The sequence below is a fragment of the Cygnus atratus genome, chromosome 15 (assembly GCF_013377495.2).
Source record: "Cygnus atratus isolate AKBS03 ecotype Queensland, Australia chromosome 15, CAtr_DNAZoo_HiC_assembly, whole genome shotgun sequence".
NCBI classification, from domain to species: domain Eukaryota; kingdom Metazoa; phylum Chordata; class Aves; order Anseriformes; family Anatidae; genus Cygnus; species Cygnus atratus.
The window spans coordinates 13,797,766-13,813,126 of NC_066376.1; the positions used below are offsets into that span (position 1 = coordinate 13,797,766).

A 15,361-nucleotide genomic window follows, 5' to 3' on the forward strand; every position below is an offset into this window, starting at 1 on the left:
ACTTGCATTTGAGCGTTACACTTTTCTTACACTCACTCCTTTGGGAACCTGACTAATCCAACACCTATAGTGTTCTTTTTAGAGAGGACTCACCCTGAAGACATCAACATTTTCAGCATTTTATTAAATTCTTCAACATCTATGAATACCTTATCCCGTTGTATATATGAAAACAGGATTATCTTGCACTGAACAGTTTTGAAGCATTAAGTAGACAAATTTTCATCAGTCTGGAAAAGTGTTTTGCTCTTACCATCCATCAATGTGACAAAGAAGGACAGTCCTTCCCGGAGTCCCATTTTCAGTGGTGCTCCTGTTCCAGCTTTTCTCCAGTTAAACATATCTAAGGCTTTCTCATCACCACTCACAGCTGCTTTTGCCAGCTGTACAAAATCCCTGGAAACAATCAGAGATGTTTCATTTCCAATTCCTCACATAACAAAGTACTTTCCATCCTAAAGAACTTGAATTAATAATTCATAAGACACATTGTAAAGAGAGAAGATGTTTCATACACTGGTTGGAAACCAACAAGCCCACAAATAAACAAAATTTTAATAATAGTATTCACTTGTATTGCTTCACCTTTTTTTCCTCCCTATAAGTACTATTACTTTTTTACAGAGAGACAAAGAAATGGCCCAGACAAAGAAAATTGCTTTTTGGGGGGTTATTGTTTTGTGGTGTGTTTTGTTGTTGGTCTGTGTTGTTTATTTTTCTGTTTTATACTAGAACTGATTCGTATTTCTTGATTGGAGAGAAAAGACATAATATTTAAGAGCTCAATTGTTCTTGCCAATAATTTCATGGATAATTGTTTTCAGTGTGCTTTCTGCTTTTCACAGTCAGCAACATTGCCACTTAGAACTAAAGAATCAGCAGCAACAAAGAAAAAGGTATTGACAAAATGAAGATTTGTTGCTGCATACAGAACACATGGCCTCCGTAGCAACTAGAGGGAGAGGAGAACTTGGAACCAGAGGACAATTAGGAGGATAATTTTCTATTTTTATTATTATTTTTTCTTTGTCTATAAGTAGGTTTTTCTTTCTGTGGAACAAGAGAAGGACCTAGTCTACCAGTGCTCTGACAGGGGCACAACGCTTACGCGCCAGGAGGTGGTGGTCGAAAGATGCAGTGAGACAGACGTTTTCCATACTCGTGTTTCAGCATGGGAGGACCTTGCACTCGACCTCTTTGGTCCATTCTCCATAGAACCAAGACACCATGCTGGAAGAAAGACAACGGTTAATTCATTATACCTTGCACATAGATGAGAATCCAGATTCTTTACTACTCAGTGCACATTAAGTGATCAATTCAGAATATTTTAGTGATGGAGCAATACCTTTCTTTTAATTTAAAGGACGCATATAATTACTCCATTTTAAACCTAAGCAACAATGAGTACAAATGATTTTTAAAATTACAACATTTGCTTATTTAAAATCAAGTTATCTAAAAAAACTTGTAGATCACATCCATTCCTAGTAAAATAGCCCTACGAAACAATGTTCCTCTGTATATGCAGGTATTTTCTTAGGTAGCTCCCTTTACACTTTTTTTTTGCAAATAGTCTGGTTGCTAAAGGAAAAAAGTACTGAGCCACAGGACAGTAATGCTTAAGATAAGCAGGGAGCTTTCCTTTTCTTTCACAGAGTAGGCACCTCAGTACAATGAGAATTCATTGTTCTTCTTTTTTTAAAAAAAAAGAGAAAACTTAGAAGAATCATAGATAATGAAGGAATGAATACTAGTTGGCTAATAAATTCAACAGTCGTCAATACAAGTTAGCTCTGGAAAATAATTGTGCCCTTTCTTTTGGCCTAATTTTAAAAATACCTTGAACAACAATGCCTGTAGCACTTCTCAAGGAAAGTATTACATAGTCTCAATTTTTTTTTCTGACACTTACCCTAATTGTCCCTTTCCTTAACTCAATTTGCCCAACATTTACATGCTTACCTCATCCCAAACAAAACTTCAGTCTTACAGACAAATTTCAAGATTGTTCCTGTACATTATGAGAGGTTATATTCTTAAGCTTGACTTGGCTATCAATTTTACATAAAAATTAGGAATACATATTCACTTTGTTTTTTCTAATCAAATACTCATAGTTTCTAAAAAATACGTATTTGCAGCATAGATAAAAACTACTATCACTTAGTCCCAATTGGTGATTTTTCCTGCAGGCAAGAACACAAGCACACAAGTACCAGCACCGTGCAAGCCTTGGAGCCTGGCACAGGTTTTGGAGACAGCAAGCATTTTGCAGTGCCTGCTCAGAAAGCACATCAACCTCAAAGCCCACCGACTAAAAAGAATGGAGAAGGCAGACACGCAAAAAGACTTGAGCATGACGTATCAATCAACAATCCCAACTTGTTGACTTATGCCACAGCTTCACAGCTGGAATTTAAAGATTATTATTTATTTTTGTTATTCTGTTAGTACTTAGGCAACCAAACGGCAGTTGGAGGCCCTCTGCATATTACCTGAAAAACTAACAATTTGCAATACAAAGCTCAATATCATCTTGTTTCATTAAGACAGACAACAATAGAAGCGGTATTATAATTTGCTCTATTTTTCTTTGTTTTTAAAAGATATATGTCCTTCTACAAGTGGAATACTAGTAGCAGTAGTACACCGTAAGCACTTTAATTTACAGTCCTAACTAGAACCCACACAAGATGCAGCTGAGGCCTTCCAAGGTAACACTTCCATCTTTTTTCCCCCTCCAAGAATGAAAGTTCTACCTTCTTTTCAGAATTAAGACATCATCTATACCACCATACTGCCATCCTTCACATGAAGGATTTTAAAACTATATTTAAAGACTATTGGGAAGGATATAGGAAACAAAGCGTACGTACGGTGCACAGACCACACACTGAGTATAACATGCACCAAGTAGGATGACAGTGAGCATGCAACAGGATAAGCTGGCCCACACAATACAGTTTTTAGCAGAAACAATCTTGGCACTAGCCACAGGATGCAGAAACAGCTGTGCACCCAGCCTAACAAGCCTTGGCTCTTCACAAAGCTGATTAGCTCAAGCTGGCTGCTAAACAGCTGCAGGGTTTTAAGGACCCACATTTCATTGGCCAGGGATACCACAGAGAACCTTGAACTGTGCTCAGCTGTGTTTATTGAATTCCATTAGAGGCTGAAAGCTAGTTTTTGCTGTACTGAACTTTACTGAGTTCAAACGTCATGCTGTTCTGTCCATTGAGGTTGGTTGTTCCAGTGACAGCTATTTAACCTAGGTAAAACTGAAGAACATTCATGTCAATACATGCAGGTCTTGCTTCGTCCTCCTAAGACACTTACTTGAAACCACTGCTTACTCTATTTTGATAAGTACTCAGAGTAGCACTTAGGGTGAGCTTATAACATTTTTAATTAAACTTGCTTATAAGATTGGCTACATCTGTTTTGGGAAGACTTACTGGGATCTTACACCAAAAATCAATTCGAAAAAGTCTGTTCATAAATGTAGGGTTAATGTAAAGTGCAGTTACATTAATATTATCTCTATATAAAGCCTCGGTTACACTATTCGTTATCTTTTATCTGGGCAACATTGTCTCCTTTCTATTTCAGAGCATAAATGCAATTGTACCTCTTAGTTTTCAATTTCTGCATTTCTGCAAGTGCAACAGGATTTTACCAACAGTGATTTAAAATTGCATTTTCCTCTGAGTCAGATAAAAATTCTAAAAATAAAAAATAAAAATTCTTCGAGAAGCTCAAGCTTATCAGAAAGAATATTAAAAAAGCACTTTTCCATTTGCTGATTCAAGAACTGGCAAAACCATGAGTACTTAATCTTGAATATTAGGTATTCCATTGCTTCGTTCTCATTTCACCATATAAAGGGTAACCAGATTATCAAGAAATAAAGACTGACATTGCAAGCATTTCTAAAACATTTTCCATACAATAAGTTCAACTCATTTTTAGGGTATTGCTATAACAAAACAGACTTCATTAATGCATTTGTACAATTCTTCTTGTAGGTGAGTGCACTCACTAAATCCAGATTATGTTGTATCTGGACTTCTTGGATTCTTGACATCTGGGTTTTATGCTTGAGTGACACAAAATTCCTCCATATACTGATACAAATAATTCAAATTGCATATGCCTCAAACATTCAATCCATCAAACAGCCTTAAACTCTAACCTACTACCCAGGACATAGCGAGGTTAGAGACGCTTATTTAAAGGTGAATTGAAAGATCTGCAAAAAAGTTAAAACACTAAAATCGGGTTTCATTCCCCATCAGTTTTAATTTGTATCTGAAGCAAAGAAATTTATCCACCTACCCCTGCAACTATTCCTTCCCCTAGTAATCCATTCGATAATCTTTTTCTATCACTGGGCTTGCAACACTGTTCCACATCAAATGCACATTTGATACTTCAACTGCTTACCCTATCACCAGACACAAGGTGGGTACCATTTGTACTCCAGTTTAGGACTGTAATTTTGGTGTTATGAGTTGGTGGTACAGCATGGTGCTCCTTGTCTTGTTTGTTAAGTATTGTAACTTCTCCAGTCTCCCAGCCTGCTGCAAGAATCGGCCTGGAAGGGTGCCAGGAAAGTGCTGTGACCTGAAAGCTTCTCTCAACATGTGCATCAGACACATGTTCTCCCTGCAAATGGAAATAAAGTACAGGCTCAGTACAAATACGCAGCTAAACTTTCAGATTCGCTTCCCAGTCAACAAGATCTTTTCCTGTGATAAAGGACTGATAGGTAACAGAACATCTGGTAAGACATATGAAGTGGCTACACAAAGTATTTATGGATATTTCATGTGCATAAAAATGTGCTACGACATGCAGTACACCCATTTGAAAATAGCCTGTGAAAACACAGTGGTATTCAGTGATTGCCTCACTCTGCTTTTGAAAGCTATTCCTCCCCCCAGCATGCATGAAGAGCTCTCAACGAATATCAAACTCTTATTCCTGTGTGAATGATAAGAAGGCTTCAATCACATTTCAAGGTAAAAAAAAAAAAAAAAAAAAACTTTTAAAAAGAATAAAGGACTTAATTAAGAACACAGAATAATCTAATTAAACAGTTCTTTTAAAGGTAGGCTTTCCTTTGTGCATAGTTTGCTGTATTATTTCAGGCAAATCATTTAATCTCCTTATGTATTTATTTTTCTGTTTGTAAAATTTGGATGACAATTTTTAATAATGCTCTTTGAAAATTATGCATTTAAGTGCATAATTTTAAGTGCATTTTTATGCACTTATTAACAGAGTTAAATGTTTCCAGTACATCTGTTGCTAGACAGGTTATACTACCATTTCCCTAAACAGCACAGATACTATTTTCCCCTGGAAATGATGCACACTGAAGTGCTACACAAGCCTCTTGTGTAAAGCTTATCAGAGTAGGCAGAGCAAATACCTGTCTACTAAACAACCTACTCAGATGGAACAAGTTGGGTCTAGCAAATCAGTTCAGGCTCAAGATGGAAGAATGCTTTTTATTCATACTTCTTAGTACATTTCATTCACTTAAAGTTTTGTTTTTTTTTTTTAAAAAAAAGCATGTGACCATTTTATTTTTAAGCATAAAATTCTCTTAATTATGAGCATCAAAAAAAAAGATGGTAACTATCAAAAATAAGACAAGTCTGTAAAAATTAAATTTCAATGAAAAGATCAATTTAATTTATGAAGAGCTTTTTATAAAACACATGTAATCAGTAGCTGATGAATCTGACATTTTCTAAATAGCATAGAGCATGGACATTAATTAAAATGTAGGGACAGGGATTCAAGGAGCATATAAGTGAACATGCAAATATGATACAAAAGTGAAGTTTCAAAACAGCGGAATGATATTAAGCCCAAAAGCAAAGTTGCTGATTACTCACCTGTTCCAGATAGATATCCACACAGCCCCCAGACGCTGTGCTGATGGAAGCAACTGCCAAGAGTGGATGGATCGAGTGCCACGTTATATGAGATGGGGAGGCAACTGACTCAGGAGCATCTATTCGATGATCCACGTACACAGCCATAGCACCAGGAGCTGTCACAGACTGCAAACCTGCACAAGGAAAATAAGTGTTTGTAACAGGTAACGGAATGCTAAAAGTTGTTAATAAAAGAAGCTACCACATCACCTTCTTAACGTGCTCTATATAGAACACAGAAAAGGTTAAAGCGGTATTGTTAAAAAATGCTGAGGAGCACTGGGCCTTGTAGTCCATAGATCCCCAGCGTGCATAGACTAGCACCTGGTCTCTCAGTGGCTTGTACTGCTTTATTTCAGAGGACTCTGAAATAACTCTGAGCTTACCAAAAAGGTATTTCTAGTACTTCATATCCGAAGATGTCAATGTACAGAGTGATCTCAAGTTGTGAAGTCTCATATCTGAGCTTTTTTTCAAAGTAAACTTTAACAGTTGTCACCATTTTAGAGCTTGTACTGTTGAAATTACTGGACAAATTAGTTTAACTCATTCAAGACCCACAAAACCTGTCTGTATCTGAATAAAAATACTAAATAAATGATGATTTTTCAAGGAAAAGAACCCGAAAGCAATGCTCTTTTCAGAGTTCTTTCTCAGAAATGGAGCAAGTCACTAAGCCTTTAAAAGTTTATACAGGGAGATTGTCTTTGGGATTTGTGTTGTATGATCTCGTTGGCTTGGTTTAAAACAAAACAAAAACCAAACAACAGCTGAGATAACCACCTCTTAAGCACCTCATTTATTAACAAACAATGTCAAAACCTGAAAAATATAAAATTATAAAATTCCTGGTAAAGGTTTAGGTGATTCCCTTTCTGGAGAAGATTTTTCTTATGGACAGCTAAACCATGAGCTCTTAATCTGTAGGAACATGCACGTACAGCAGTTAGATTTGCCTAGGTCACCAATCAGACACTGATTCAATAGAGATTCTTGTTTTAGTCTCTTTACTTCAAATATTCCATCAATGCTTAAAATAAATATTTTGTTTTAAGAGGGCTGTCTTCCCCCAGAAAATAAAAATTAGATTCAGCACCTTTGATTAGATAGGTTAGAAAGGTAGGCAACATTTCAAAATAGACTGGTAGCTTTGTACCTCGCCGCTCAGATTAAGCACATGAAGCGCCACACACTGCAACAGAAACAAGCACAGTCAGCCTCATAATGTGGAGTTTGATCTTTCAGCAAGATCCATTCACCCTTATGTTCACGCTCATTCACAATCATAGAATGGCTTGGGTTGGAAAGGGCCTTAAAGACCATCCAGTTTCAGCCCCCTGCCATGGGCAGGGATGCCACCCACTAAATCAGGTTGCTCAGGGCCTCATCCAGCCTGGCCACGAACACCTCCAGGGATGGATGGGGCATCCACAGCTGCTCTGGGCAACCTCTTCCAGTGCCTCACCACCCTCTGAGTGAAGAATTTCCTTCTAACATCTAACCTGAATTGCCCCTCTTTCGGTTTAAAACCATTCCTCCTTTTCCTATCATTATCTGACCAAGTAAAAAGTTGCTGTCCAGCTTTTTTATGAGCCCCCTTTAAGTATTGAAAAGCTGCAGTGAGGTCTTCCCAGAGCCTTTTCTTCTCCAGGCTGAACATTCCCAGCTCTCTCAGCCTTTCTCCATAGGAGAGGTGCTCCAGCCCCTTGATCATCTTCGTGGCCTTCCTCCTCTGGACTCACCCTAACAGCCCCACATCCTTCTTGTGCTGGGGGCTCCAGACCTGGACGCAGGACCCCAAGTGGGGCGTCAAAACGGTAGAGCAGACAGGGACAGTCACCTCCCTCAACCTCCACATTTGTGTAACAGCACATGGATCTGGCTTTATTGCCCTCCCCCCCCCCCCCCAAAAAAAAATTCAAATACATATTGGACTGTTTTTCATCTTTATTTCACATTTTTGATAGTTTCATTAAATCTCCACATCTGTTATGAAATACTGTACCCATTCTAACACTTTCATTCCTGCTACATCTGCTTCATTGTACTTTAACGGAAAAAGTTGGTCTACATTTAAATATGCATTATACTGGCTCAGAAGTTAATTGAGAAATTCACTTCAGATTCAAATAAAAATTTGAGATGCCTAAATAAAAAACATCTGGTAGGAAATAGATTTTATTACACAAAATCGTACATTTGTAATTCCTTTAAGGACCACCTTCTTCAGTTTCCTGTTCATTGCATCTGCAATCGCAAATACTTATTTGATTATTCAGTCTCCCCCAGAGAGGGAAGAAAACAAGTTTGTCGAGCTTACGGTCCCTTGACAATTCATTAATGTGTGCATCAAGCCACATCGTCTGCTTTACTACATATGTGAGTGTCCACTTAATCTGATTAGGATAGCTGTACAGCTAACTATCCCGTTTGGAATTAAGTGCACACGTTTAAGAGAGCAGACTAGCACTTACTAAAACCAGATTCAGTGACACTGCCATCACTGACAATCCCTAATATATTTTTTGCCACCTCAATAGCTATGCAAAATGGTGGAGTAGATTGCTCTATGTAAATAAAGTCTATAAGTGGATTACACAGCAGCATAATGAAGTCACAAAACCAACATTCATTATGCCTGCTGTAATCGTGGGAATTCATTATCCCCATGTTTACTGCTGCTTCAGTCTCATGCATTTACACTGACAGTTGCCTCCTCAAAGAAGTCTTCTCAAGGAAGAAATGCAAGGACCACTTTCTACAAATGATTCTGGCACAGCACGTCCTATTTGTTTCAAGGTAAAAAAGAGAAGAATTTCTGACAAAGTTCAGCACTTTGAAGGTCGATATAGAACTTGATCAAGTCCAGACAGGTGATCTCTTTAATAGGAGAAGATAAACTGACCGACACCTTCCAAACAATCCACAGGTGCTTCATAAAAGTTCGTATTATGTTAATGTCCACATACAGAGAAAAGTAAAGAGATTCAAGGTCATTCCCTGCCCCTGTTCTTAACTGGCCAGACACAAGCCAGCTCTAGTCCAGATACCGTACACCTGTGCTAACACGGCTCTGTGCTTGGGATACCAAGACCTTCGGGAAGTTGTGTTTCGAGGTTTAGTAGCTCACAGGTCATACAACACCAACACAGTAATGTGGTTTCTGGACTAAAGCAGACTGATAACTGGCTGTCTCAGAGCACAGGCAGAGGAGCTGCATCTGTCTGTACCTACCAACTCAGGCATTCACCAAGATTTCACTAGGTCTCAGAACAGTTGTACAAAGAGGGGAAGATTAGCCTTTGGTATGGAGTGATTTTCCTCCAGAAAAAAAAAAAAAGCACTCACAATTCATTACTTACAAATTGACATAGTATTAAAATATATTACAAGCCAATTAGCTTTGATTTGTTTGGATTTTCAGGAATTCAGGGAAGTAGACTCGAGATTCCTACTGCTACAAATCCCAGCAGGGAGCCAGCATGCACAGACGCATTGCAAAAGACAACCACCTGCATTCAGATATGCAACTCAAATTTAATTTGAATGTAATTACGCTATTCTGGTTTAGGTGACAATTCTTAAAAAGTTACTTACATGCTCTGTATGCGCATGTTGTGAGCATATTCAGAGACGAAGGGAGGCTGACAAAGGTTAGGTTTGCTGTTCTTTTGGAACAGCGTCCAGTCACAGGCTTACCAGAAAACCTGACGCCAAGGGCGTTCATACAGCTATTTTTCAGCACGCACCACCGCAATATTTCCCTGACAAGACTTGGTTACCTTTGTAAAAAGCGTCGCTTCTTCAAAGAATCCCTGCCTGCCAGAAACGTGAGCTTTAACTTTAAAACGCTTAAAATCGCTTATTTTACCCTCCGGGGCCCGCCCGGGCCGCCACCGCCAAGCCGCCCGCGGCCCCCAAGCTCGGCCGGGCCCCCGGGGCCGCGCCCCCCCCCCGCCCCGAGCAGGCCCCAGGCAGGCCCCGGGCAGGCCCGCCCCGCACCCGCCCCCGCCCCCGGGTCTCCGCCGCCCCGCGCGCGCACGCACCCGTCCGGAGGAGGCCGGGCCCGGGCCGAGCCGCAGCGCGCTCCCGCCGCCGTCTCCCGGGCCGCCCCGCCGCGGGAGGCAGCGCTCGCTGCGCGGCCCCGCGTTACCGTGCCGACGGGGAGAGCCGCCCGCCCCCGGGCGCTCCCGAAGCGGAGCCGAGGAGGCACGGAAGGGCCCGAGAGCGCCCCGCCGGCCGCCAGGCCCCGCGCCGGTAGCGGGCGGGTTCCTGCCGTCAGCGGCCGGCTTCGGGGCTTTGGGGTTTAACCCCCGAGCAACGGCTGCCGGCGGGCTGGCAGCAGGCAGTTCCCAGCAGCCGCGAGGCTAACCCCACAACGCAGCCCTCACCGCGCAGTCACTTCCCCAACCCTCACGCCGCTCGTCATGAACCCCGCAGTCAGTTGTAACCCCACCGCGGTCACAGCCCCGCGCAACCAGGTGAAGAGACGATATCTTCCATACAGCTGTACCTAACAATTAGGTACCTTCCGTACCTAACAATTCCTGCGTAATCCAGCGCCCGTTGGCTTCGGCCGTGTAAGCGCTGCGTTCTGCGCTTGGGCCACAGCAAACCCACGCAGTGCTAAAGGCTGAGGGAAGAACTGACGGAAAGGGACCTGGGGTATTCGGTCAATAGCTGCCTAAATAGGAGCCAGCAGCGTGCTCAGGCGGCCACAAAGGCCAGCGGCATCCTGGCTCGTATCAGGAATAGCGTAGCCGGCAGGGCTAGGGAAGCGATTGTCCCTCTGCACTCAGCTCTGGTGAGGCCATACCTCAAGTACTGTGCTCACTTCTGGGCCCCTCTCTACAAGGACATGGAGGTGCCAGAGCATGTCTGAAGGGCAACAAAACTGGTGAAGGGTCTGGGGAACAAGTCTTATGAGGAGCAGCTGAGGGATGTGGGGTTGTTTAGCCCAGAGAAAACGAGGCTCAGGGGAGACCTTATCACATTAAAGGAAGCTATCATGGATCAGTCTCTTCTCCCATGTACTAAGAGATGAGAGGAAACAGCCTTAAGTTGCGCCAGGGGAGGTTTAGGAAAAACTTACTGACTGAAAGGGTTGTACAGTATTGGAACAGGCTGCCCAGAGAAGTAGTTGAGTCACCATCCGTGGAGGTCTTCAACAACAACATACAGATGCAGTGCTTAGTGGTCTGGCTTAAGTGTGTACTTGGCAGTGCTGGGTTAAAGGTTGCACCAGACGATCTCAGAGGTCTTTTCCAGTCTAAATGATTCCATGATCTAAAAACACTGACCAGCTATGCTCAGGCGACCATTTTACAGCTTTCACAATTAACTGGTTCCATTGTTAAACAAAGTTCTGCCTAATACCTAAACTACATACGCCTGGTTGCATAGACTTGGACAGAAGTTGAAGTTCCCTGCCCTACTACATTCAGCAGAGAAGCCCTGCTATAAAGCATTTATGCTTTAAAATAAGAAATAAGCAGAGCATCCCAGGATGCTCTGGTCTTCCCTCATCTGAGTACTGCCCTCATGAAAGAGGCCTGATTACTGCAGAGACCCTGAGGCCCCAGGACACACAAAGAACATGCTTCGGTAGCACAGTCACATAGTGGATCTTACCCTTTCCTCTAAGGGCTTGACCTCAGCTGCTGAGAAAAAGGTAAAGCTGTGATTAGGTGACTCCTATTTAGTAAGACATGAAAGATTAACAACAGATGTCTGACCTTTGGTTTAAATCCTCTTACCTGAATGGGAAAGAACTGCTTTGCTAACAAAAATCACCCATTATCATTTGCCAGATTAAGGAATTTAAGAGCTCTGTATGAACAAATAAATTATGAAATTTAATAGCTAAGTGACCTAAAAGGAAAATACAGGATAACATCTACTGTGTTGATGTTTTTTACATCTAAGGCCTTTGAACAAGAAATTTCATGTTGTAATTAGTGTAATAATCATGCACTTGAGATGCAAAATTGAGACCACCACAGACAGTAAGTATGCAGTGCACACAATTTGTTATTCATTTTAAAATACACAGGATGCCCAAGAAATCCAAGTTAGTGTTCTTGCCTAGTCCAGAGAACCATGGCAACAAACACTGAAAGACTTTGCATTTTATATCTGTGCAGGTTTGCACAAGCATGATCATGGAGACCTCCCTACCATTAAAACAGAACGAAGGAAAGTTCAAGTGTCTTTTGACATCTCAGCCTTCCCCTTGCCTCTCAGCTCTCGTCCTATGCCTTTTTTTTCAGTCTCTTCAATGGACATTTATGTACATAAGCAATTTTACATCTTAACAGTCTACTTGAGGCAATGGGGCTATTCAAGCATATGAAGTTATTTACTTACACAGAGAATGGGAACCTTTAACTCTGAGCTCCGTGGGGAACTGAACGCACCTTCACATGTTTTTGCAAAGAACCATGGAAATGAAACACACAGCACTGTAGACGCAGAATGCATCATTTCCTGTCAGTAATGTTAAATTTGGTTGTGGTCAAATCAAGTGGCAAGAATATTTGATATAAGCCATATGATCTTGCACTACATTCTAACAAGACTGAAAAAATACTCTCAAACTAATCCGTAAGTTTAAATACAAAGCTTTACAGTTGTGACAAGACCATTAAGCAATTTGGCTCTTCTTGGTTTAAAAATTCAATTTGTAACAATATACTTGTTACTCATAGCTATGCTCTAGAGCATATTTAGAGATGACAAAGCCCAAGGCATGTTTAAATTTAGCTCACTGTCATGAGTTACTTGCAACACTCTCCACAGGAGCCCTGCCTTCCACAATTTACCTGCCATCATAAAGGTCAAATTGTGAAAGCATTGATTCCAAAGCTACAGATTGTGAATTCTTCCTCAAAGGAACAGGACTAAGACCTCCTATCCCGCTAGGATATTCAGGAAGTTTTAAAAAGACAAGTATCCAATATTCTTTTCATAAATAGTTTACTAATAGCTATTAAAGAAAAAAATCTCATGCAGAAGTCTGTTTTAAGATTTTTGGAAATTATTTTCACTAGCAGTTAACATGAGATTGCCACATCTAAGTACCAAACAATGGTCACTGGAAAACACGACAAAAGATTTCATGCACTAATTTAATTCAACTCTCATTCAGTTTGTAAATCACTGAATAAAGCTTCCTTAATTCTTGACATAGTTTACTAAGCAAAAAAAAAAAGCTCACTAGCTCACCTAATGATACCTATATAAACTCAAACGTCACAAGAAGACTTGAAGTTGTGAAGATGACAGGCCTTCCCAGGAGATTTTATATTTATTGCTTTTAGTACATCACTTACAACACTGAAGAAGAAAAAGATGATTAAAATCCTTAAGTGGTAACAAAGGTGCTGCTAATCAAGCACCTCAGCAGCACACTCAGCCTGTGGGCCCCCCTCAGCTCAGAACCTTCCAGAAGCACAGCTGCCATTTCAGGATGGCCCAGTCTCTCAGCAGCTCTGTGGCCGAGCCACCAGTGCTCAGCTATGCTTCTAGTGCTGCTCTTCGTAAGAGCTCCCATAAGATCTGCAAGAATTGGTCATTTCTTCACACCCCCCCAAACCCAGGCTTCCCAGGGATGCTCAGCACCAGACCGGCCGGCACAGCCCCTGCTGGTGCCAAGGCTTTGCCAGAGGCACGGCGTGCTCCACGCCGAGAGCAGACCCCGGGTCTCCCCTCCACACCCCACCTCCGAGGGCACAAGCGAGGGGAGCAGCAGGCACCCAGCGCCGCGCGGCAGCAGCTCCCTGCACCGTAGGCTACCAGGAGAGCCTGTCCCGGCGGGAGGAGAGCGGGCTCCGCAGCGGGACGGGCAGACCCAGGGCAGCCCCGCACCGCTTCACCTCCCGGCTACGACCCAAGCACTGGGACGTTGCGGCGGAGCAGCACAGCGAGCGATGCCAAGCGGCGGCCTCGCCCCGCAGCGCCTCTCACGGGCTGAGCCGCGAGCTCCTCCACGTTCGCAGCGGCACCGCGGGCCGCCCGCCCCCAGAGGAAGTCCCGGCGCCACCCACAGCGCGCTCTGCCCCGCGCCCAGCCCCTCACTCGTAGAAGCGCCGCCTTTTCCGGCGGGCTCTATAAATACAGCGCCGCATGCAAATCAAGAGCCCTCTAGCCAATGAAAACCCAGACGACGGCCATTAGCTACCCTCCTTCCCAATCAGCAGCCGGCTCGCGGGGCTCGCCTCGCCCTCGGCAGGCCCCCAGCCGCCGCCTCTTCCCCCGAGTTACGCCGCCGTCGCCCTCCCCGCGCCGCGCGTTGATTGGCCGGCGTCGGCAACGCGGCCCCGCCTCCCGCCTCGCTCCCGCGTGCCGCCAGCCAATGGCGGCCTTTGTTTGGGGTCCCGCCAGGGGCGGCCCGACGCGCCCGGCGAGGCCCGGCGCAGGCTGACGAGGAAGCGGAACCGCGGCGGCCCGCACCCAGCGCGGCGGCCCGCAGCCCCCCACCGCCGCCCGCTGCGGGGCCGAGCCGGCCCGCCAGGGAGCCGCGGCTCCGGCTCGGGGGCGCTGAGGCCGGCCGGGAAGCGGCGGTGCCGCGGTCGCGGGGATAGGCGGCCTCCCCGGCCGGGCAGCGGGGCCGCTGCCGCCGGCAGCGCTGGGAGGGCCGCTGGAGGCCGCGGGGGTCGCGGGGCGCGCCGGCCTCCGCCCGAGCTGGCGGCTCTGGGGCGCGGCCTGCGGGTGCCTGGGGCTGCGGGGGGCGGAGGAGCCGGAGCGGCCGCCGCCGGGAGAGCCGGAGCGCGGAGGCTGCGAGGCGGCGTTGATGCGGCAGGTAACGCTGCAGGCACGGCCCGGGCCGGGGGAGGGCGGCGGCTCCTCGGGCTCCCGCGGGGCCTGAGGGCACCTGGGGCCGGCACAGCGGGCGGCGCTGGGGCCCGAGCCCCCGGCAGCGGGAGGAGGCGGCGCCGGGGGCTGCGGGGGCCGGGGAGCGCGGGGGGAGCCGGGGTTTTGTGAGCGGCGCCGGGTGAGGAGGTGCGGGGCGTGCGGCGGTGTGGCTGGGGAAGGGCGTGCGTCTGAAAGCAAAAGGGAAAGCGAAAACAGCGGGTAGAGGGGGTAAACGGTGCGAGCCCCCGCCGAAGGGTTCGGCCAGGATGCTGCGAAGGGGGGTGGATGTTGGGGGTGGCTGCCCTGGTCTCCTACCGTGTCCTGAGACTGCCCCAGAGGCGTGTGGCGCTGCGGGAGAAACCCTTCAGCCTTCTGACAGGGATTGCTGGGGGAGCGCAGCAGCTGCATCGTCTAACTTGGGGTAATAAAACCCAAATGGAGATCAAGGAGGTTTGAGTCCTCCCAAAGTTAATGTTTTTTGAGCACAAACTGTCAGGGTTTGAAGATTTCTGTCATCACAGCGACTGAAAATATAGATATATATTTTTTTTTAATGT

At 44.7% G+C, this 15,361-nt stretch overlaps 2 protein-coding genes across 4 annotated transcripts in view; one reads left to right on the forward strand and one right to left on the reverse strand.

The window, feature by feature from the left end:
• Positions 1–13,956, reverse strand: part of IFT140 (intraflagellar transport 140) — an 80,255-nt gene extending 66,299 nt beyond the window's left edge. Inside the window, exons 1-5 of one of the 3 annotated variants that reach the window (XM_035548718.2) lie at positions 13,176–13,956; positions 5,910–6,085; positions 4,447–4,668; positions 1,109–1,230; positions 254–396 (exon numbers count right to left, since the gene is read on the reverse strand). In XM_035548718.2, the coding sequence (XP_035404611.1) occupies positions 254–396; positions 1,109–1,230; positions 4,447–4,668; positions 5,910–6,056 (634 nt within the window). In that variant the 5' untranslated portion in view covers positions 6,057–6,085; positions 13,176–13,956. Of the gene's footprint in view, positions 1–253; positions 397–1,108; positions 1,231–4,446; positions 4,669–5,909; positions 6,086–9,548; positions 9,648–9,997; positions 10,111–13,175 lie in introns of those variants that run through there. The other 2 variants (XM_035548716.2, XM_035548715.2) reach the window with 2 other exon arrangements.
• Positions 13,957–14,616: 660 nt separating this feature from the next.
• CRAMP1 (cramped chromatin regulator homolog 1) overlaps positions 14,617–15,361 on the forward strand; it is a 45,513-nt gene continuing 44,768 nt past the window's right edge. Inside the window, exon 1 of the mRNA XM_035548720.2 lies at positions 14,617–14,751. The gene's annotated coding sequence lies outside the window, so the exon portion shown is untranslated. The remainder of the gene's footprint in view (positions 14,752–15,361) is intronic.